The sequence below is a fragment of the Brachyistius frenatus genome, unplaced genomic scaffold (assembly GCF_029030835.1).
Source record: "Brachyistius frenatus isolate BFR_SWC_R1_liver_20210118 unplaced genomic scaffold, ASM2903083v1 Contig_32, whole genome shotgun sequence".
Taxonomy (NCBI): domain Eukaryota; kingdom Metazoa; phylum Chordata; class Actinopteri; family Embiotocidae; genus Brachyistius; species Brachyistius frenatus.
This window is the reverse complement of record NW_027210631.1, coordinates 990,876-1,014,324: the sequence shown is the minus strand read 5'-3', so window position 1 is coordinate 1,014,324 and position 23,449 is coordinate 990,876. Positions and strand designations below refer to the sequence as shown.

General features: G+C 41.7%; 1 protein-coding gene across 8 annotated transcripts in view; it reads left to right on the top strand.

Annotated features, from left to right (window-relative positions):
• Nucleotides 1-23,449, top strand: part of LOC138621741 (ELKS/Rab6-interacting/CAST family member 1-like) — a 132,759-nt gene that overhangs the window by 29,466 nt on the left and 79,844 nt on the right. For 4 of the 8 annotated variants that reach the window (XR_011310958.1, XM_069699987.1, XM_069699988.1 and 1 more), the window contains exons 7-15: nt 1,387-1,461; nt 1,712-1,867; nt 4,279-4,371; nt 6,917-7,084; nt 7,229-7,396; nt 11,928-12,065; nt 14,072-14,212; nt 17,281-17,421; nt 19,449-19,642. Coding sequence is in view for 5 of the 8 variants with exons in the window: in XM_069699987.1 (XP_069556088.1) it covers nt 1,387-1,461; nt 1,712-1,867; nt 4,279-4,371; nt 6,917-7,084; nt 7,229-7,396; nt 11,928-12,065; nt 14,072-14,212; nt 17,281-17,421; nt 19,449-19,642 (1,274 nt within the window). In the remaining 3 variants the exon portion in view is untranslated. The remainder of the gene's footprint in view (nt 1-1,386; nt 1,462-1,711; nt 1,868-4,278; nt 4,372-6,916; nt 7,085-7,228; nt 7,397-11,927; nt 12,066-14,071; nt 14,213-17,280; nt 17,422-19,448; nt 19,643-23,449) is intronic. The other 4 variants (XR_011310960.1, XR_011310959.1, XM_069699991.1 and 1 more) reach the window with 1 other exon arrangement.

Sequence of the window (23,449 nt, the reverse complement as noted above, 5' to 3'; positions counted from 1 at the left end):
GCCCCTCTAGCGATGGCACCCTACTATCCCTTTCACATACGCGAGTTGTTATGCTTCCTGGCTTATGCATTAGCCATCTTTGTTAGCCTCTAAGTGTGTTTCCTCCAAAGCGAAGCGGTGATGCATGCGCTGCTACGTCCTGCTTTCATCCCCTCCCTGCCTCCCTCCCTCCCTCGCACTCCTTTCTTTCTCTTTTTGTTCCTGTACTTCCTCCACTGCTCTCCCCCTTCGCACTCTCCCATTTGGACCTCACTTCATTTGACTAGTGAGTTGTGATGTGGTAACAACTGCCAGACAGATAAGATCTTATTGCATTTTTCTCAGTAAATTAGGGTTAGTCAAATATATTAATTTAGGGAATTTTTTTTGAAAATATTTTGATAATTTTGGGGGCATTTTTGGATAATTTAAATTATTATTATTTTTTTTTAATGTTTTTTGTGAGAGTTTTAGGGAAAGAAATTTAGTGTAAATCTACTGAATTCTTGCAGGGTTTTTAGCAACATTATATGTTGTTTTGATTGCTGAAGGAGATTGAAACTGACATGCTGTAGTTTGTTTTTTGACCACCTGAAGCCATGAGACTGGATTCCTTCATTTGAATCAAATCGTTTGGTTTAATTTGGACTTTTAAACCATTTTATATTTCATTTAAACCCAGACGTTGAAGCTCAGGTGCTAATTCATCGAATTAGGATCAATTCAAGCTGTCAGGTTTGATCGGTCACTCGCATTTAAAGCTGAGACGGTGCCAGCTGAGGTAACGCCGTTCCCTGCCGCTGGAGCGATGTGGGACGGCCGGATCGACCCACGGAGGCTCCAAGCCAGCGCGGCTGCTCGAGGGAAACATCTCCTTCCTGTCGCTCCCTCTTTTCCTGTGTCTCCCTCCATCCCTATCCCACCTCCTTTCCACGTGTCTCCCCCTTTCCAGCCTTCGCCACCTTTCTCCCCATCTCGCCACCCCCTACTTCGTCCCTCTCCCTCCTACCCCGCCCCTTCTCCTCCCTCCCACCGGCATCCCCTCCATCCTGCCCCCTCCTGTCCTCCCCACTTGCCCTCTTTCGTCGTCGCCTCTTCGGTCCATCCCTTCCCGCACCCTTCCCTCCAGCACTCGCCCTCCTTCCCTGCTCCGTCTCCGCGGCCTACACCCACCATCCAGCCCTCCCTCCACCCCTTTCCCTCAGCTGCTCTCGCCTCCTCTCCCGGCCCACGACCCTCTCCTCACTCGCTCCATCCCTCGCTCCAAACCTCGCTCCACCCCTCGCTCCACCCCTCGCTCCACCCCTCGCTCCACCCTCGCTCCACCCCTCGCTCCACCCCTCGCTCCACCCCTCTGTGTCTCTGTCTTTGTCGTGGCCTGACCATCGAGGTGTGTATGTCCCTCAGGAGCTGCACAGGAGATATGAAGCAGCTCCGGAGTCAACAAAGACCAAGGCCCTGCAGACAGTCATAGAAATGAAGGTAAAAATAATTCCATGTTAACTCCGTACTACTCTGTCTTTACTTTAAACATGTCGTAGGTTTTACATTAGCCTTACCTGCCTTCAGCATGCTGTATCTTCTGAGTTACTCCTCGGTCTAGTTTTTGTGGACTTTCTTTGGTCGCGTTTGCAGCACTGCTCATTTAAATGTTTCATTATAACTCTGGCTCAGGTAGAGGGACTCCAATCTGCTCTCATTTCTGAACATGTGTGCGTTTGTGTCCTGCCAGGATGCAAAAATCAGCTCGATGGAGCGCGGCCTGAGAGAGCTGGAGGAGGAGGTGATCATGCTCAAGTCCAACGGTGCTCTGAGCAGCGAGGAGAGGGAGGAGGAGATCAAACAGATGGAGGTCTACAGATCCCACTCCAAGTTCATGAAGAACAAGGTGACGGCTGCACACGCACACACGCACACACACACACACACACACACACACACACACACACACACACACACACACACACACACACACACACACACACACACACACACACACACACACACACACACACACACACACACACACACACACACGCGCACACACACACACACGGGCTAGACTGTTAAGTAATTTGGACAGTTACACTTTTTCTTCGTCTTCAGGTTTTCAGCACATTCAGCTTGAAATAGAAAATAGAAAAATGGACGCTGCATTAAAGCGCTGAGTCTCAGCTTTAACTTGATCAGATTTACGTCAGTATTAAAAGCACTGTGTGTGAGTTGTGGCTCTTTAGTGCCCAAATTGCCAGGGTTGAAAATGAATTGGCCATTGAAATGTTTTCTTGGCAGCTCTGGGACTTAATGCAGTTATTGATCGCAAAGGCTTTCCTTACGATATGAAACATGTGATCTTGTTTGACCTCTTGTGTTATTGTCCAGTTCCTTTTGAACCATCATCTTTGGGCACTGTCTATTAATCGGGGCTCGCTGTTCCTTCTACATTGACGTAGTCAAATTCAGGCAGAGACTTGCCTTAAAAGCATCATTTAAAAAATATCACACAAAAATATGTGTTCCTGTCCCAATACTGTTTGCCTGGATTTTATATGCAAAGTTATCACACAATTTTTTTTCCATTGTGTTTAGTTGGATTTTCTTGCTTCGCGGAGAATAATTTGGCTTTTTTTTTGCTCTTCCCACCTCAACGGATGCAACTTCGCAGTCAGAAACAAAAAGTGTCGTCCTCATTAAAACAGCAGACTCGGTATATCTGTCATGTGGGGAGGTGAAGCAGCTCCCAAATTCAGTCGACTTTTGCCGAGTTGAATTTGTTTTTGTTTGTTTGTGTCTCATCTGGAAGGAAGTAACGTGCAGCTTGTTTTACAGCAGCTTTTCCAGGCTTTGATTCCATCGCTGTCAGCATGTATTTTTTATAGCGATACAGAAAATACCTCACATTCTTTTAGAAATACAGACATCATCAGTAGTTAAGAGCAGCAGCAGGTGCAGTGTTGTCCTCAAACAAAACTTTTGATTAACAACAACAAGCTACCACGTCGTTTGCTAGTCAAGAGCAAGGTGACGACTCGCTAGTTCACATGTTGGGAACTGTTTAAGTAAGGTGTCTTCAAAGGACACTGTAAGACAACACTTATTAGTATTTCAGCATGTGAGGTGCCTGGATGTGTTCGGAGTGGTCATCCACTGTGGCAGCTAATTTTGCGTGGCCATGGTGTGTTTTTCACTCTGCTAAGTAGGCTGCTTCCCTTCCTCACTCCTCTGGGCCGGGACCCTGAAATTGATTGAGGTACTCCATCGTTGAGGATCTTTAACTTCTTTTAGAGCTGCTTAGAGAACACAAGGAGAGAGAAGGCTTGATTTATCCACAGGAGACATGTCTTGTGTTGTTTTTTTTTACTGGACAGCAACATCCTTCGATCAGAATGTATTCATCAATTGGCCAGCGGATCAGATGGGACAGTAGAAGGAGCGGCCGAGGCTGTTGTGGAAACAGTTTACTGTTGCTGCGTTTCAAATGGTGTACTTTTATACGAACACTCACTATTTTGAGTGCGTAAGTGTTTTTGCTGTCTAGTATGGAAGCATGCAGTGCACTACGAGTACCCAGACGACAATTTCCACACTATATGGTCGCCATCCTGGCTGCGTAGCGGAAAGGAAGGAGCACTGAGCTTAAGTGTTTTCAAATTGCAGCGTCTCAGGAAGCTGCAGCTGTTGCAGAACACATAAAAGTGTTCATTTTTGTATTAAGTACCACCATACTGCTGTTGGATAGAAGCCAGCGGTGTGTTTATTGTGTTAAACAGAGCGCAACGAAAACACGTTCATTTCTTGGTAAAATAATTAAAACAGCCGACATGTTGGCAGGTGATGCATTCAAATGTTACGGTTATTTCCCGTAAGTGCAGAACAGCAGTGTTCGATTTGATTGTCCAAATTTAAGTGTCAGTGTACTAACATGTAAGAGTACTATATGTGAGCGTACTAAAGGAAGTACGCTATTTGGAACACAGCCTAATGTTATTCATGTTTATTCATGAAATAAAAATGAACATGTGGTCTTTTTTCTTTCTTTCGTTTTAATCAAACTGTAAATGTTTATTTCTGTTATTTCGATTTGTCACATGTTGTCACTGAATCTAATGTATAAGTTGACAGCTCAGATGCTGTGCGTCACTAGCAGTTGGCAAGCTTGTGTCCCTTCCTCGCGTCGCGGCTCCTCCCACCAGGGAAGCGAGACAAGAGACGCGAGGAGGAAACACGAGTGAGTGTAAGCGAGGAGCCACGCTCGCCCTAACGTGAAGCAGCCCCGGTGACGCCCTCCTCTCCTGCCAGGTCGAGCAGCTGAAGGAAGAGCTCAGTCACAGCCAGTCAGAGAAGGAGGAGCTAAGGCAGCGAGCCAATGAGCTCCAGCTGGAGGTGTCTGCAGTAAGAGACGCACCTCTATGTCTGTTTGATCTTTTCTTTTACTTTTCTTTCTTTCCTTTCTTTCTTTCTTTCTTTTCTTTCTTTCTTTCTTGACTGGCTGATGCTGCTTCATAGATTCCCAATAGTGTGACGTGCGTTCAGACGGCAGTAAACAACTATGACGCTCAAATGTCCAGAGTCCACACAACAGCCGACAACTGTTTATTTTGGAAAATATCTATTCTTGAAATAGATTTTGTTACTTTGCCACATGACCTGTCACTATATAGTATCATGATGTCCATTCTTCATACCTCCATCAGCCTCCTGCAGCTTTATCAACCAAAGCAGGACCTGAGAAATGATAACCTCTGTGTTTAGATTCAAGTGTGACTTTTTCCAAAAAGCTGTGGTAACAAACCTGTCATCTTCAGTCAGGCAAATTCACATGGAGCTGGTGTTTCCTGTCTTTTTGTTGCACCTACAAAGTGAGGTCATCCGAAGAGCTCAGGATGTCGTTGTTTTCTGTGTGAGATCAGTGGCTTTTGACAGTGTGCAGTTGTTTCTAGCAGTCTGAATGAAACACTTACATAAGTGAAGCGGAGAATCCGGCAGCGCTGCAGTTTGTCTGTTTCTAACCTCTTTTTCTTCCTGCATGAGGTTTCTCTCAGATAGCGGCTTCCATCAGCCTGCTAATAGGTTTGCTTTGTTTTGTTTTAGATCTTTGGTTTGGGTCTATTCTTTTTGTGTGTCGTGTTGAATTAACTGACACGATTCACTCCCAGTCACATCAATGCCACAAAAACTTAACGCCAAGATATGTTAGTGTTTCAGTTGTACTTCTCTATTTATTTGATTGTTTTTACCTTAAAGAATCGACCCCGACCCTCCAATAGCTGAGAAGCGCTGCACTGACTTCTGTGTGTGTTTAACTCTTGTTTGCTTTTCAGGAGAGAAATTGGAAAACAAGGCTGCTTATTTATTTTTTCTACTCCTCAATGTATCTGGATTACATTTGACACAGTAACCCTTTTAGAGGGTCACTCCCACAAGTAATACTAGTGGCTTTTTTGGTGTTATCTTTCAAGTTTTATTTAGACGAGGTGGGCCAGTGACAAACATGTACTGTTCTCTTTGAAGAACTGTCGGTATTTATTGATTTAGTGTTTATTTGTATAGGGACAAGTATGTGGCATAAACCAATGTGACACACCACAGCATCGATAGCCTAAGCTAATTTACGATGCCCGTCACCAGATGTACCTTTAAAATCTCGAGACGGTACAAATCACAAACTCAACAATACGTCTGCTGATTCAAAACACAAGATTCAACCAGAAAATACAGACAGAACGATACAAGGCAAATAAATACAAAAATGCACCCTTAACACAAGAGCACCAGGTCATTCATGACTACATCACTGATCCCTCCTCAAAAGCTGCTTAGTTTGAGTTTAAATGGATCTGAGTCGTCAGCTGATATCCTCCACATATCGATCCCCAAAACAGAAAGATGTTTGTCCAGATGAGGATTTATGTAAGGTCACCTTGCAACTCCAGCCGCATGCTCCACGAGCCCGAAGTTCTGAGCGGAAGATTTTCACTCGTTTTGAGCCTCATTATGAGCCCTTAAGCAAGGCAAGGCAAGGCAAGTTTATTTGTACAGCACATTTCAACAACAAGGCAATTCAAAGTGCTTCACATAAAACTATTAAAAGCATCAAAACATCAGGCAAAGGAAAAGCAAATTTAAAAACAATTAAGAACATTGATCAAAACATTAAAAACAGTCATTAAAACATTAAACAAGCTAAAAAAAAAATAGAATAAAAGTTGCAGTGCAGTTTAAGAAATAAAATACAGTAATAAAATGCAGAAATGCAGGAAATTGATTAACATCCTTTTGTCTGGTTCAATTGAAGGCAGCAGCAAACAGAAAAGTCTTCAATCTTGATTTGAAGCAGCTGAGAGTCTCAGCAGACCTGCAGCTTTCTGGGAGTTTGCTCCAGATATGTGGAGCAGAAAAAACTCCATGACACACAGACATGCTGGACGTCGAGCGAGGCAGTGAGCAGCAGTTAGTGGTCCAGTGGTACCGCTGGCTGAACGAGAGGGTTAATAAAAAAATACGCCGTGCTCAATAAATGTTTTCTTACTGAATAAAGCTGCAAGAGCAGCAAAGTAAAATTAAGCAATTCGCTGTAATTCAAGATTATATATATCAGCGCTGCTCTACATATATATATAAGTAGAGGCTTAAATCTTATCACACAGCGTAGAACGAGAACTTACTTTGTAAAGCTTGTAGCGGATTTTTGATACATATCTATATATAATATATAGATATCTATATATCTATAGATATATATATCATAAATATATATCTATAGATATATATATATTTATGATATAAGAAAGTCCTCCGCTCTAGTACAAACGCTAACTGGGTTTCCCTCACTCTCTTTATTTGTGTGTGTGTGTGTGTGTGTGTGTGTGTGTGTGTGTGTGTGTGTGTGTGTGTGTGTGTGTGTGTGTGTGCGTGTGTGTGTGCGTGTGTTACTCAGATGGAGCAAGCAAAGCAGGAGCTGAGTCGTAAGGACAGCGAGCTGTTGGGTATCAGAACCAAACTGGAAACGCTGAACAATCAGTTTTCTGACAGTAAACAACACGTGGACGTACTGAAGGAGTCGCTCACCGCCAAGGAGCAGAGAGCCGCTATCCTACAGACTGAGGTATAGATGCACTGTCACTGTAACATGTTTGATATAAAAGAATTTGATATTTGGTTTGTGAACATTTCTTCCCACTGACGTTTTTATATATGTGTGTGTGTGCGTGCGTGTTTGTGTGTGTGCGTGTTTGTGTGCGCGCCACAGGTGGATGCCTTGCGTCTCCGTCTGGAAGAAAAGGAGTCTCTTCTCTCGAAAAAGAGTCAGCAGATATCAGAGGTGACGGAGGAGAAAAGCACTCAGCAGGGAGAGATCACCGACCTCAAAGACATGCTGGACGTCAAGGAACGCAAAGTCAACGTACTGCAGAAGAAGGTGAGGAGACTCCAAAACACATCTGTGATTTAAAAAAACAAAAACAACCTTCATATGAGGATGCAGCCCTGAGGGCTTCACATTAGAGCAACACGCACACAACAAAATAAGTGTAAACATTTTAAATATGTAGATTAAAAAAAATACAGGTTTTAAAATGATAACAATAAAACAACGTGTTAGAAGTCAAATACAATTCATTACAATTACAGCGGGGATTAAAACAAGAATTAAAACTTAAAAACCAAGACGGTAAATGTCCAAATTAAAAGCCAGATAAAGAGATGGATGTGTTTACTTAAAGATATTCACCTAAAGTTGAAGTCCTCGTGATTTCTGCTTAAATGCTTGGAAGTAACTCGTTGGTGCAATGTTGTTGTACTTCACCTTTTATGGATCAAACTCTCAGTGTGAGCACCACTATGATGTCATCCTCGGTGAATTTCCTGTTCGGAAAAATTCTAGTAGTGTGCCACTGTTTTTTTTTTGTTGCCGTGTTTAGCTGCTCATGCTCCCCACAAAGTTTCTTAATTCAAACAGACACCGAGTCACTGACACTGAAATCATCAAACTCACCCCTTTGTGTTCAATAGATTCATTGTTTTTCAGAGAAGGACTTTGATAATTCATCTCTGCGGAGTCTGAAAGGGATTTAATTTACATAAGCATAATGTATTGGGTGATTATTACTGAAAGTTATTTAAAGAAAATGAATGATACGCGCATGTAGATACATGATTTACTCCCCTTAATCTGGCCGTGTCTCTTACTCGTGCTGCTAGAAATCTGCTGTCATGTCATCATGTGCTACTATAACCACTAGATGGGGCTGTAAGACAGTGTGTGGAATTAGAAGCTGACGCAGACAGACACACACACAGGAAGACGGACAGGTGAGCAGGAAGACGGGTAATTAAAGGTCGTCAGGAAGTCAGTGGTGTTTTCTGCATATTTGTCAATATGCCCTGTTGTGTGTGAGTATCTTCATGGTAACGCTGTCAGTTAGATGGGCAGGCAGGAGTGACCACTCGCATTTGCTGTCTGGTGCACACACACACACACACACACACACACACACACACACACACACACACACACACACACACACACACACACACACACACACACACACACACACACACACACACACACACACACACACACACACAGTTCACTGTCACCCTGACAAGAGTTACACTTGTCAGATTTCGGAGAGAGACACAAGGGAGGGGAACTACAATAATGGAGTGATGGAGGGTGAAGAAGGATTCTGGTCATCAACATCTAGCAAATTAAGTGCAAACATGACAGTAAATCCAGCTGAATTCTCCTGTCCGTCCCTCCATCTGTCCCTGTCCCCACAGTTGTTTCCCGTAGAAAAAAATAAAATATATAGGATTGGGAACGGTGTGCCGATAATTGAGACAGACAATCAAGAAGACAGACATGAAGCAAGACGGGGAGGGGGAGGAGTGAGACAGAGTGTGTTTAAAATCAGATGCATACTAATGAGTTGCTCTTGTTTAATAAATGATGACCTCTGGCGTCTTCAAATAGAATACAGTCCAATGTCTGAGAGGGAGACAGAGATGCTGCTGCTTCCTCCTTGATCTCAAAATGCACTCGATTTCCTAATTTCTTTGCTTTTAAAAAAAATTATTTTTACTGGTAAGAATAATTTCCACCTCGTCCTGGTGTTTTTATCTGCCATTTGTTGTTAGTCAAGAAGGTTTGTTACCACGATAGACAAAGGTATTTATCTGATCTCTTGTCATCCTCCTCACTTTCATGTTAAATGTTTGTGTGAGGAGCATCTTGACGTAAAGGCAGAGAAGCATCAGCTGGTGATTGTGTTGTTGTTTATTATCACACACCATTTGGGGACTAAAAGAGGACAAGACGGAAGCAATGACCATGCGTCTAAATGTGTGTGTGTGTGTGTGTGTGTGTGTGTGTGTGTGTGTGTGTGTGTGTGTGTGTGTGTGTGTGTGTGTGTGTGTGTGTGTGTGTGTGTTCGTTCGTTTGTGTGTGTGAATGTAAGGGTGCCAACCATCCAGCAAGTTGTCAGTTTCAGGAAATGCAGAGAGGATCAAAGAGCCTCTCAATGTCAAGTGTGTTCATGTGCGTGTGCGTGAGAGAGAGGAAGAAGAAGGAGGAGGGAGGAGGAGGAGGAGGAGAAAGATGTGTCAGTCAAGCTGTCAGGTCAACAGTTGATTAATGAGGTGCTGGAAATGTTTTACTGTATGAACACACACACACACACACACACACACACACACACACACACACACACACACACACACACACACACACACACACACACACACACACACACACACACACACAGACTCAGGATCTCTGTGGTACTGTAAGTGTGTGTGTCTCACCTGCAGTGGAGTCAAAGATTACATACCAATCTGACTTTCTTTTTTTTTTTTTTTTTTTTTTTTTGTGAAAGGCTGTCAATCACTTGATTTCCTTTCTCTCTGGTAAAAGAAAGAATAAAGAAACAAAGAGGGAGATTGAAATTTAGCGATTTTTACCACCCAGGTTCGCTCATAATAAAACATTACAGAAGCTTTCCATAATTTTTTTCCTCCCTGAATTTATTATTATTGTAGTGTTGAACCTTTTGTTCCATCCATTTCTTAATGAAGACCACAAAGTTGACAGAACATCTTATCTTTGTCTGTGATCTCTCTCTCCTTTTCCTCTCTCACAGGCACACTCGTGTTTGTACTTCTATCTTTGTGAGGACCCCCATTGACTTAATGTGTTCCCAAAGCCCCTTATAACTAAATGGCAAAGCCCGACCTTGAATCCTAATCTAAACCTGATTTTAACATTAACTCTAAAGGCGAGTCTGAACCCTTGAACAGGCCTGAAACTTGGTCCTGACATTGGTAGATGAACAAGAACACACACACACACACACACACACACACACACACACACACACACACACACACACACACACACACACACACACACACACACACGCACACGCACACACGCACGTATACAACCACTTAATGGAATTGGGGAATGAGTGAGTCCGTCAGTTATTTCTGCTGATTTGGTGTTTTAACAGAAACCAATCTGCTACCAAATCACAGTGACAGGATGCAGGAGGAGGGAGGGGGATAAGAGGAGGAGGAAGAGGTGGCGGGAGATGGCGTGTATTTGGAGTAAGGGTTAAAGGTAGCAAAGCTCAGAGAGAAAGTTTATATCTGACACCTGTCATCTGTTTTAATCTGCTGAAATGTCCAGACAGAGTTACATTAGAGCCATTTTACAAGAAATTGTCTGTATTGAGGAGACCGTAAAAGACGTAGCAGCAAATGTAAGTTAATCAAATGCTTTTAGAAAAACACTGGCAAACATCGAAATCATTTTATAGTCGTCAGATTTGTTTAATTTGTAGTTTAATGGTGGTGATGCATTTCGATGAAGCAAAACAACATTAAATAAAATATTATGGTTTTCAATATCAAATGAATAATCTCATACATAATCATATATTACTGTGACTGAAGTCCAATATTATAAGACAGTTCATCCCAGATCCTTCAGAACTCAGTGACACTTGTAGTATACAGAACAACTTTGAGCTTGTGGTCTTCATCAGTGTCAACATTAAAACATATTACAAAAAAAATTTGATTAGTTATTTGTCTTTTTTCCCTGTTTCATACACACCCTGTTTGAGTGTTTTACAAATCGACTGTGATGATTGATGATTATTGATTTTTTTTGTTTTTGTTTTTTTGGCCCACAATTGACTTTTTATTGGTTGTTGATCTAATTTCTTTGCCTTTTGATCGAGATTTGAATGTGTGAGCTACTGAATATTTAAATTTCCCTTTTGGGATGATTAAAATAATTATCGATCTATTTTTTTTAATCTATCTAACATTAAAGTTGTTTGATATACTAAAAGCGTTGCTGGAGTTTTGACCTCTACAGATTATTTTTCCTTCTCTGAGCACCTTGTCAGTCGTTGACGTTGTGACAGAAATCGTTATCCTGCTTCTATCTTATCAAAGATTAACTGCAGCCTGATTAGTTTTCCAGAAAGTAAGAATAAAGTAAAAAAAAAAAAGAACGAAATGAGAACATTGAATTTATTGGAAAAATTCTGTGTCTGGAGTACAATCTCGCCCACATCGCCCACTACATGATTAATGTTCACTTCAGTGTGTATGTTTATTACTGTAGAGATTCCTTGTTTTCATTTTACAGGCTATAGTTTTGTGTCTTCAAATATGTTTTTGTCACATTTACTGTTATTTATAGTTGTTATTAAAACGAATATAACTTTCAGCCTAGTTTATGATTTGCCGCTTTATTTGGTGTTCATCTGCAGGAGTTCAACATCGTCTGGACTTCACTTAGAAGCACCTGCTCCAGTGCTTTATTTGGGCTGAGAGCCCGTCGACCTGCCAACAAAATATCACTCGGCGGTCGAGAGGTGAATTATGCATCAGAATCAACGCAGTTAATAATGATTTCTCTCCTTTTGTGCCTGCAGATCGAGAACCTCCAGGATCAGCTGAGGGACAAAGAGAAGCAGCTGAGCGGTCTGAAAGACAGAGTGAAGTCTCTGCAGACGGACACCTCAAACACAGACACTGCACTGGGAACACTGGAGGAGGCTCTGGCTGAGAAGGTACACACACACACACACACACACACACACACACACACACACACACACACACACACACACACACACACACACACACTGGTCAACCTCAGGTCAACTCTCGAGCGAGGTTACATTAATAAAAGCTCAATGAGCGCAACCGCCGACCACCCACGCGCTGACCAAATGACTCTGGCTAAATGGAAATGAACCAATAATCACAGTGGCTGTTTCATTATTAAATCATTCGCAGCCTGTGTTCATAAAAGATCAAGAACTGCCCAACAAGCAGCCGCTCGGCTCGAACTTAGCCCTGTGTTTCGGTCTGAATGCTCAGGCACCGCCGAACCGCCTGTTTTATGACCCGGCGGGCTGCTCTTTGAGGGGACTCGACCCTGATTCTGGGAATCGAACCAGTGACACTTACACTGGCCCTTTAAAGTGTTTGATGAGAATATATTTTTGTCCTGTCGTGCGTGATTATGTTACCAACCCGGTCTCCTTTGCAACTGCACACGCACAGGAAACAGGGCTATTAATTGTCCTGTGACTAATATTCAGGGTGTCAGCTGGACGTGTGAGTGTTGGCAGGACTCCCGCTTCCCTCCCAACTACTTTCACAAGCTTTTTTCTCCCTTCATTTTTATTGTTTTGGTGCCTTTTGATAACTTTTTTTTTTTTATTTTAGCTTTCTTCCTTTCTGTTTCCATCTTTACCGCCTTTTTGTGTTTTTCTTTTGTGTGTCTGAAACGCTTTGTAAGTGATATATTGTATTTAATTTTTACGTTAACTCTTGTTTATATTCTGTTATGCTTTATGTCATGCTTAACTTTATTGTTAGATGCATTTTGTAGTTTATGGCTTTACTTCCCTCACTCCTCTTCAATCTGTTGTCATCATTTTGCAAGTATGTTTTTAAAGTATGTTCATGTTTTATAAAAAAAAAAAAAATCCAACAATAACTTGATAAGTTTTGATTTTGGAGGACCCTCATTGACATGATGCATTTCCATAACACTAACCCTTACTTTAACCGTCAAAACTATATCTTTTGTTTTTAACTTAATTCTGAACATCGATGAAAAAAATGCTTTAATTGAATAATTGTTCATCAGAAAATGACAAAACTACTTTGATTCCTGATCAATGATTTAATTAAGTCATTTTTAGAAGTAAAACTCCCAAAACTTTTTCTGACTTTGGAATTGATACGTTCCTTTTTTATATAAGATCAAATCAAAAATCTTTAGGTTTGGAAATTCAATTCAATTCAATTCAATTCAATTCAATTCAATTCTATTCAATTTATTTATGTAGTGCCAAATCACAAAACAGGTTATTTCAGGTCCACTTGAAACCTCAAGCAGTGGGAAGGAAAAACTCCCTTTTAATGGGGAAACCTCAGACAGAACCAGGCTCAGTGGACTTTTTATAGATCCAAAAATGAATTATCTAACTAGAAAAATAATTGGTGCTGTCGATTGAGCAAGAAAATCATCATTATGTGAAGCTGAGCACCGCCCAAAGTGTCATCACTCTTAAAGGCTAAAACTCAATGCGGTCCTCACAAAGGTGGAATTTTAAGAACACACACATCACAGCGAGTATTCACTCTCTGAGTTGCGCTCCTTTTGTATGTGTGAACTTTTGTACTTTTACTCGAACTGGCTGCTGTGTTGTTCTTCAGCTATGGAGATCGGCTATTGTGTTTTAGTGGTTGTGAATTTTACATCCCGTGCCAAAACGTATTACGTGTCTAAAATCACTGTTGGCTGTTAGATCCTGTCAAAGCTGCCATGTACATAAAGTTTAATGTGACTGTTATTAGTATAGAAACTTGATATTGAGTGACTGTGAACGGCTGTAGGAGTGTATGAGGTGATTTTCTTCTCTGTCTGTTTCTCTTTTTCCATCACTCCCTCTAACTCGACTACCTTTTTGTCCCCACTCAAATACCGAATCTACCACTTTCCGCGTGTCTGCTCTCCTTTTGTAATCTCTTCTTTCTCCTCCTCCTCCTCCACGTCCAGGAGCGAATCATCGAGCGGCTGAAGGACCAGCGGGAAAAGGAGGAGAGAGAAAAGGGGGATGAGATGGAGACCAGCAAGAAGGAGCTGAAAGACATGAGGGAGAAGGTGTCGCAGCTGCAGGCCGACCTTGCCGACCGTGAGGTAGAAGACACGCCGCAAACACGCATCCGTATTTGTGCCTTAAGTTAGAAAAACACTCTGCCGCTCCGTGTTCCCGTCAAAGCACCGCGATTGATCTATTGCTGCCAAACAGACCTCAAAATCCTCCCAAGGTCCTCGCGCCGAAGGACAACAATGATAAAACGGTCATGTTTCCTTGACAATAAAACGCCGGCCCCACGACCAACGGAAAAAAGGGAACGCGGCTGAATTCTTCTCGCTGTGAGCTTTGTGATTCGTACGAGACATCACAGCACAGCACAGCACAGGACAAGACAGAAAGGGGGAGAGAGAGAGAGGCAGATAATGACAAAGCATTTTCAGGCTGTGTCCTCTCTATATTCACCCTGCAGCGGCTCACCAGCACAGATGGAAAGTGACAATTAACCAGTTCAAGGAAACCAAGATTAAGCAGAAGAAACAGTTGAACACAATGACCTTCGGGAAGCACAGGTTATTCTTTTTATACTGATGTCTCTCCAATAATAGAAGAAGTGTCCTGCTGTGGAACTAAAATGTGGAGAAAAACAAATCCAGATGTTAAATCAATAAAACCAAACTGGCAGCATATCGACTAAAGAAGAACTAGGGTTTGACAATAAACCAAATTTAAGTGATTACAACAGTATTTATCTAACATCAATCTAAACAGACTTACACCTCAGATTTCACCAATGTCAGTAGTCTGGCAATGTTAGCCGGACTGCCTGCAGCACACTGTTATGTGCTCTTTGAATCCCAGACACACAGAGAGGACGGGAAAGAGACGGACGGCGTCGGAAAACAAGGATTTTTTTTTTTTAATGGGCAGCCCACCAGGATTTGTCCCCCTCTGCCTGACGTTCACAACACGACTGACGTTACATTAATTTGGTGCCTTCATGAGCCTTCACTGCATAGTCTTCTTCCTCCGATGTTGGACTGTGGGAAGACCGGACACCGCAGGGACTCAGTGTACTTTCTACAAAGGGGTATTGCAACACAGGCCGGGCCGGCGCTAGCTGGTTAGCATGCTAACTTTAGTAGACGTCTCTGCAACACAATACTTTAAACAACTCTGACAACGCATCAACTCTGCTACTTCTGCACATACTGTGAGAGAGGTTTATTTAATTTTTGAACATTTTAAACTAAACATCCCGCAGATTGACCCTTTAATTAAAGACAAACATACCAGAAGTGAGTCAACATTAGAAAGGCAATACATGTGCTGATGTAACCACTTACTTTCATTACCAAGAGGGACAATGAGCACTTTCCCAAAAATGCATTGTGGTGTAAATGATCAAATGATCATGTAGACTTTAATATGAAGTGAGAAAAGACGGCAGACAGACATAAAACCACAAATAGATGTTTTCACATTTCAGGTGTGTCTGGTTTAAATATAACCCGATTCTGTGTGTTAATTAGTGAGATTTAAAGTTTTCTGCGCTTCTGTAAGAGTCATCCAGCATCATGTTGAGATATTGTATTCTCAGTATTAAGAGTGATCTTAACCTTCCCATCAAACCGTCAACGAGAAAGTAATTAGGCAAAGTTATTAAAGTCAAACTCTTCCTTTAAAGGAGTATTTATAGTGTTGTTGTCGTGAAAAGTCCTTTGTGCCTCTTCTGACTCGGACTCTTCAGTTAATTTTAGCGATTGTGGGGTCATAAAACAGATTCCAGTCCCATTATATTATTTGAGAAATACATGGGAAAACTCTCAGAGAAAACAAGCATTCCTCTGTACGCTGCTAAACGCAGATGTGGGGTTTGTCTGACAACAGCTGTATATATGCGAACCTAAATATAAATCAGAGTAAGCAGCAAGGTTTCTGTGACCAAAAGCCCAGTCAAACAGGATGATCCGCAGGCTGGAGTTGGTATTGTCAGTCAAGGGTAAAATTACACGTCTGAGTGTCTCTCCTTCTGGTCCCGTCGGTTTCTGTCTCACTGCCCCTACCAAAAGAGGAAAAGACCAGAAAGGAAAGGCAGCGAGAGACTTCACGGATGGAGGGATTGAGCCTGACGGCGAGAAGCGAGGCAGGTCATGGGTGACGTTTTGATGAACAAGGGACAGTTAATCGCTTTTAACTGTGGGAGAGCAACTTAAAGGATAAACCAGGTTATTATAACCTGAAATTTATCTTTCAATTATATATTATTGATTAGAATTCCCATTTGTATTAATAACAGCTTCGTACTCATTAAGGGAGATCTTGCTATTTAGAGACATTTCAAAAAATAAAGCCCTGATTGGATAAGAAAGACAAGTGGACAGGTCATTGGACAAGTTTTAAACAAACTCCCCGGTTGGCTAAACTTTTTGTTTTGTTTGTTTATCGTAAAATGGTTAAAAGGAACTATTTTGTGAATACAATAGGCGTTTTCCTTTTTATTGTGTGTCTGCACAGGGGAAACGTTCTGCGGTACTTTTTTTTTTAGCTTCCTGGGAGGGTACTTCCCCCGTTACAATAGGAAATGCGGTGACGTTAGTGTACATGGATTCGGTGCATTGTTCGAACACCTGAGCAAATGGAGCATGTAAACAGTAAGCCGGGTGAACTACAGTGAAGAACGAAGCCGTTTAAAACAGCCGAGGAAAGAGTTGCAAATTCTTCGCTCTCTTTCTTGCTCTTTCAATGGTCGCATGTCTCATTTCAAACTCTTATTATAATTAAAAAACCCACAACACACAAAAGGCACTCAACTCTGGTCATGGCATCTTCCATCCTCCAAGTTGTGCCGTGCAGAAGTGATGACTCGGTACTAAAAATCGCTCCATTTACTTCATGCTACGTCATTTCAGAGTTCCTATGAAAACTGCAAATGGCCTTAGAGCCTATTTAGTTCTGGGGGAAACTCTGGGGGGGGATGCTCCACCCAAGAAAAACACCCCATGTTGATATAATCATTAGGAAATGATGAAAAATAAAACCTGAAGTGTTATAAACCACTGTTCTCCTTTATTGGGCAGATCAACCTCCGTGTTAAGCGTTAAAAAGCTGCGTGGTTGACTTCTTCGTTTTCTCTTTGTCTCTGTTCCACTTTCTCTGTTCCTTTTAGACATCAGTGTTGGATCTGAAGGAGAAAGCTTCCTCTCTGGCCTCCTCCACTCTGAAGAAGGACAACAGGCTGACAACTCTAGAGATCAGCCTGGAGCAGAAGAGAGAGGAGTGCATCAAACTGGGGAACCAACTCAAGAAGGTCAGCTGAGTTCATGGATTTATGAGGCCACATTCGGACCAACCAGGTGGACTTATTTTGGCTTAATGATGACCATGATGGACGAAGAAGATGCAGTAAAATAATATTATCCATTATATGAATCTGTCGTGTTGAAGAAAACACTTACAGGGCACACAGTTCAGGCAGAAACACAAGTCAAAACTAAAGTACCTCTCATCTCCTCCTTGTTTGCCCTCAACTGTTTTTCCTGGATATCACAATATTCTCTCCCACACAGCAACCAATAAGATGGTGTGTGTGTGACGGCTTGCTGACAGCATTACAGTCATTTTTACAGACTGGAGAAGACAGCAGCACCACCACACCCTCAATGTGTATATAGGTCCGTGTGTGTGTGTGTGTGTGTGTGTGTGTGTGTGTGTGTGTGTGTGTGTGTGTGTGTGTGTGTGTGTGTGTGTGTGTGTGTGTGTGTGTGTGTGTGTGTGTGTGTGTACGTGTGTGTGACGTTTCTTTCTACCTCTCTTATTTGTCTTTCTCTCTCCTCCACCCAGATCTTCTTATATCGTCAGACACCCAAACATTTCCTCTCCACAGAAAGACCTGTAAAAACTTGAATACTTCCAAAACTAATAGGGTTTATGTATTGTGGGGCCACGGCGTGTGCGCACACACACACACACACACACACACACACACACACACACACACACACACACACACACACACACACACACACACACACACACACACACACACACACACACACACACACACACACACGAAGTTGATCTGTCCCAAGAGCAACATTTGCTTCTGGGAAACGCACACAGCTGTTCTAACCTCTACGCTGGTTATAACTTGTTTTATTTGTCTTTGTTTTATTTCATTTCGTCCCTTTTTTCTCATTTTCTGTATCTCCTGTGAGCAGAAGAAAGAGCAAAATCGCTACAACTCAGTTTCATTTATTTTATTCACCTTCTCATGTTGAGTTTAATCTTCACACAAAACAGGATGAAGTGTGTTTATAAATTTAGTGTGAGCGTGTGAAACCAACCCGACCCACAAACACCGTCGGAGAATCAGGCTAAAATGTGCTTCAATTTATTAACGGCAAGATTTATGACCTAATACCTGCAAAAGTTTTACATTCCCATCAGCCTCAGCGATACTGTTCTGTATTTAGTGCTAATTAACAAACATGCTAAACTACGACGGTGATGACAGAAAATACCTCTAAACGTCAGTATGTCAACATTTTAACAGGCTGATTAGCATTTAGCTCAAAGCAGTGCTGTACTACAGCCTCAAAGAGCAGCAGTGTGGCTGTACACTCTTGATTCCTAGTAATAATAAGCAGATTTAGCATTTTATGGCCCCCTTACACAAAGCTCTTTTGGAAACTGTGGAGAAAAACTCAGGAGCTGCAGAGGTTTTATACCTTCATCTAAAAAAGTAAACACAGAGAAATGAGTTGTATACATTATTGATTTTTCTTCATATATATTTTTGTCTGTTCTCTGCACTGTGTGAGCAGAAACGATATAACAGGGCTGTGTATTTATATTTAACATTCATCCTTCTTCCATTGATTTTTTTTATATAATTTTTCATCTGTTGAAATTAAAAATCAAAGCTGATTAATCATAATAGAAACAAATTAGCCTTCAATGTATTGTGCATAATCCACATCCCGCATGAAACAAGTGTCAAATATGATACACAATCTAACTGATTCACTAGATGCAATATCTCTTGAGGACAGCGTCTGGTACATAGAAGCATAGAAATCTTTCATTTGATCTAAAAAAAGAAAAAAAGAGTTTTCGATAAATGTCATTTTATTTGCTAAAGATGATTTATAGACCAATTATAGGCTTAAACAGTTTACTAAAGCATTTGTCATTTTGATCAAATCCATCCAACCCATCCTCAACACACACGCTGTTGCTGGCACGTCCTTTTTTAGTTTAATCTTATCAGTTTGATCGCCTCATTTTAAAAAGCTAACTCTCTGTTTATTTTTTGATATTTAATCTCCGTTCCAGGCTCAGAGTGCAGCGGCCGAGTCCCAGGCCAACACTGAACTCTCGGAGCGCATCTCCAGCCTGGAGCAGGAAGTGAGCCAGCACAAAGAGGATGCTGGGAAGGCTCAGTCGGAGGTGGAACGACTCCTGGAGATCCTCAGGGAGATGGAGAACGAAAAGAACGACAAGGAGAAAAAGATCAATGAGCTGGAGAGGTAAGAGAGGGAGGGGTGAGTAGATCGAACAATTCTCACTCGAGGTGAGAAGGAACCGTTTTTTTCTGAGATTCTCCTGCATCTCTTTCCGTCCTTTATCGACCAAAACCAGTGAAAAGACTGCCTTTATTTGTTGAAATGATCATTTTATGATTTAAGAACAGACTCAACTTTATTTACCGTTTGAGTCTGTAATAAACTTCCCGGTAAAACCAACTCGTTAGTTTCCACTCACAGCTTCCTCTCCCTTCTTTCTTCCCCTTTTTTCCCGATTATTTCCTTCTTTATTCCTCATCTCTTCTGTCGCCATCGTCCCTTAATCACATGTGTGTGTGCACTAATATGTGTACATTCATGTGGTTCTCCATCTGTGTGAGTGGATTTACGTCTGTGTGTGTGTGTGTGTGTGTGTGTGTGTGTGTGTGTGTGTGTGTGTGTGTGTGTGTGTGTGTGTGTGTGTGTGTGTGTGCGCCCGTGCGCTCGCTCGCTCATGTCCTCCCAGAAACCCCTCTTCCTCTCATCTGTGGCGTTCTCAGCAATCGCGAAAGCAGGCCCCTCCCCCGGCTGCCTCTCAGCAGCCAATGGGGGGGCTGATGTGGGACTACCTGGGCACGTGAGTGGCTGGTGGCCCCGTCAGCCAGTTAACAGTCTGACTACTGCACGGCACAACTCACTCTGCTTGTCGGAAGTCGGGATATGAAAGCACTACGATAACAAGCCCCCATGTGGAAAAGTTGCTAGACTTAAAAAATTATTGCTTCAAAAGTGGATTTAAATGTTATTATTTTTGAAGTAGTGACCGCCAAAGGTCCAGAAGTTGTGATCCTAAATGAAAAACATTTGGGAAATTCATCAGTGTGGCTTTATAAAAGAGTCAAATATTTTCTGACAGCATTTCACGTGTATTGTCACATTTACTAGATGTTTATTGTGACAGTAATGTATTATAAATGGTGTATATTATTATTAATAACTTGAAAAAAAAAAAGGCAAATGTCCTTTTTCAAGGGGTTGTCTTTTCCACATGGGAAAAAAAAAATCGGAGTATGTTCACTAATAATCACCGTCAAAGAGTTGCAGCATTGGTACACGACACACCAAGCCTCTCTGTAGCAGCTCACTCGGCATGTTCTCTGATTGAGAAAAAAAAAAAAAAAAAGTCCAGAAATTGGCTCTGCTGGTTTTCTTCCACATCTCAGTTTGAGCAGAAGTTTTTGTCGTCTGTTGCTGCAGCACGATGAGCCGGACAGCTTCCAGAAGTTTGTAAAATAAGGGCACAGTTTGGCACCAGAGTTGATGTACAGCCTGAAAGTCTTTGAGCCTCTGTTCCTGTCAATGATGCAACTCTTTCATTTTAGCGGCTCTGTTTTCTCGCTTCACTTTTGCTTTACTTTCAGCCGAGGATGCTTGACTCGCAGAGTTTAACACTCTTTTTTTTCTTTACATTAGGAGCCCGGACAGTTCACTAAGATTTTTTTATTTATTTTATTTCCTTCATATTAACAGATTGATGTTTCTAACTACTTTTCTACCTGTGTGTGATTTTTAGATTAACCTGTCTCTTTCTATCGGCCTGTGTTCATTTTATCGACCGCATTAGCTGGTCTTAATCTCTCTTTTGTCTCTGTCTATATCTGATTAATTGTCTGCCTGCACGCATGCCTCCCTACCCATCTATGTTTCATGCCTCTGTGTCTGTTCAGGTGTCTGTCTTTCCAAAAAGCTGTAAATTGAAAAGATAAAGTTGCTTTATTTACTGAAAACTACAGCATCAGTAGGTTCATGGGCCTTTATCTTTGGAAAACAGTTAAATTATTGAATAATTGTGTGAAGTGATCCAAAAGATTGTACTGGTTGCATTTTAGTTGGTTTTATTGAATAGTGGAGACCACTTCTTGGAGTGAGATTCATCTTTAAGTGTTAGATGGAGCAAATGCTGTCTGTGGTCATGACGACTCATCCGTCTGTCTGTCTGTCTGTCTGTCTGTCTGTCTGTCTGTCTTCGGTCTTTTCTTGCAGCATCTTCCTCGAACACAATCTCGTCCCCCTCTCTCGTCTCTTTATCCTGTCGGTCGGTGTGTTTAGCACTTTGACTGTAAGACTTGCGGTTATTAATGATTTTAGGGAGGGTCAATCTTTCCTCACTCTGTCTCCGTCTGGCCAGCGGAAATACTAGTCTGTTAATAATTCAGCAGCGGCTGACTTCAAACATGCGTGTTTTTAACTGTGTGTGAGTTATTTAGTCTGCCAGGAGCCACAGATGCAGATTTACAGCAGTTTGTGGACGACATTGTAATGTGACTTTGAAAGCATTTAAATTAGCAAAGAGATTCTTACATTGTACATCAAATACATCATTGTCACTGCAGAGTGCATCAAAATAAAGGTTTCTCAGCAACTGATATTTAATATATGAACTTTAGAAACTGGGAAATTATTCAACGTAGGGATATTGCAGCATATTTCAGGAGAATAACCGATATAAATTGAGAATAAGTTGATTTTTAAGAGGAACTATAAATATCCGTTTACTGTCATTACTGTGAAGTAAGTGGCTTGTATCGATGTTATTAGAGGGTGCCAAGATATGCGGCACCTCTTACATCTGCACATACACAGCTTTCATTCAGCTGTTTGCCCCCCAACTTTACTGTTGCGACACACCCTCTGTTCTCACATCAAATATGATGCGGTTTACACTGGTAGCTGTGGCAAAAATTCGGCATATTTCTTGAAACAGTAGGTCCCTGATTTCATACAGAGTTAAATTAGTTTCACCAACGGAGGCGATAACAACTGTTCTGTGCAAATTTTGTTAGCTGTAGCTAGTTGGCTATTTAAGCTTTCAGCTGACTCATTAAAAAAAAAAATATATATATATATATATATATTTTTCACACAACGAGTTGCTGCTGGAGCAGGACAGAGCTGCTAACGTTACCCTAAACTCTGATCCAGGACAGGCTTTCACAGTGTTTGAATACTACTGCCGTGCCTAGTTACAGTTGCTAAGGTGTGACTGGACAATTTGAGGACGAGTTTTAGTGAAAACTAATGATGCGTTCGGGCAGCTGGGAAGTGGGAAAGTTCCGATTTGGTAACTTCCGACGTCGCAGTTGAGAGCGTTCACATGACAACAACAAAGAGGCAACATAGCAGCCCACAGGAAATCTGCTTTTTTTTCTCTTCTGTCTAAATACAGAAAAGTGACAAACAACCTCGTCCTCACCCGTGGAGACCGTCACAGGCAGGAAATGGACTCATTTCTATTTGTACACTACATTTCTACATGTCGTTTTTAGCAGATAACGTTTAAAACGGCCATCAAATGAACAGCAACAAAATGCCGGCCGTGTGGGAGGGCTGTTCCCGCTTGTCGTTGTCATGTCAGTATAGTAATTACTAATGTTTAACGTCACAACACCCTGCTCTAACCAGTATGACCGCAGTTAACCGTAAAGTGATTTATTGTTTTGCACCGAGCAAGTGTATTCCTACCTTTCACCACAAACGTGGCCGTGTGAAGAGAGGTCAGACCTACTTCTCAAAGCTCTCAAAAAAAAAAAAAAAAAACTCCCACTTTCCGAGTGGGAAACTTCGGGTGATTTCTCCCACTCGGATGTTGCAACTTTCCCACTTCCCAGCACAAAAACGACTTTCAAGTTCAAATTCGAGGCATTTTAATCCAGCTGCTCTTTGCATAACGGTAAAAATAACAAGCATGCTGGTTGTTCGGAAACCTTCCATGGATTAACATACATCCTCTGCTTAGGATAGAAAACGTAAGCTTCGTTTAGCCCAAAAGCA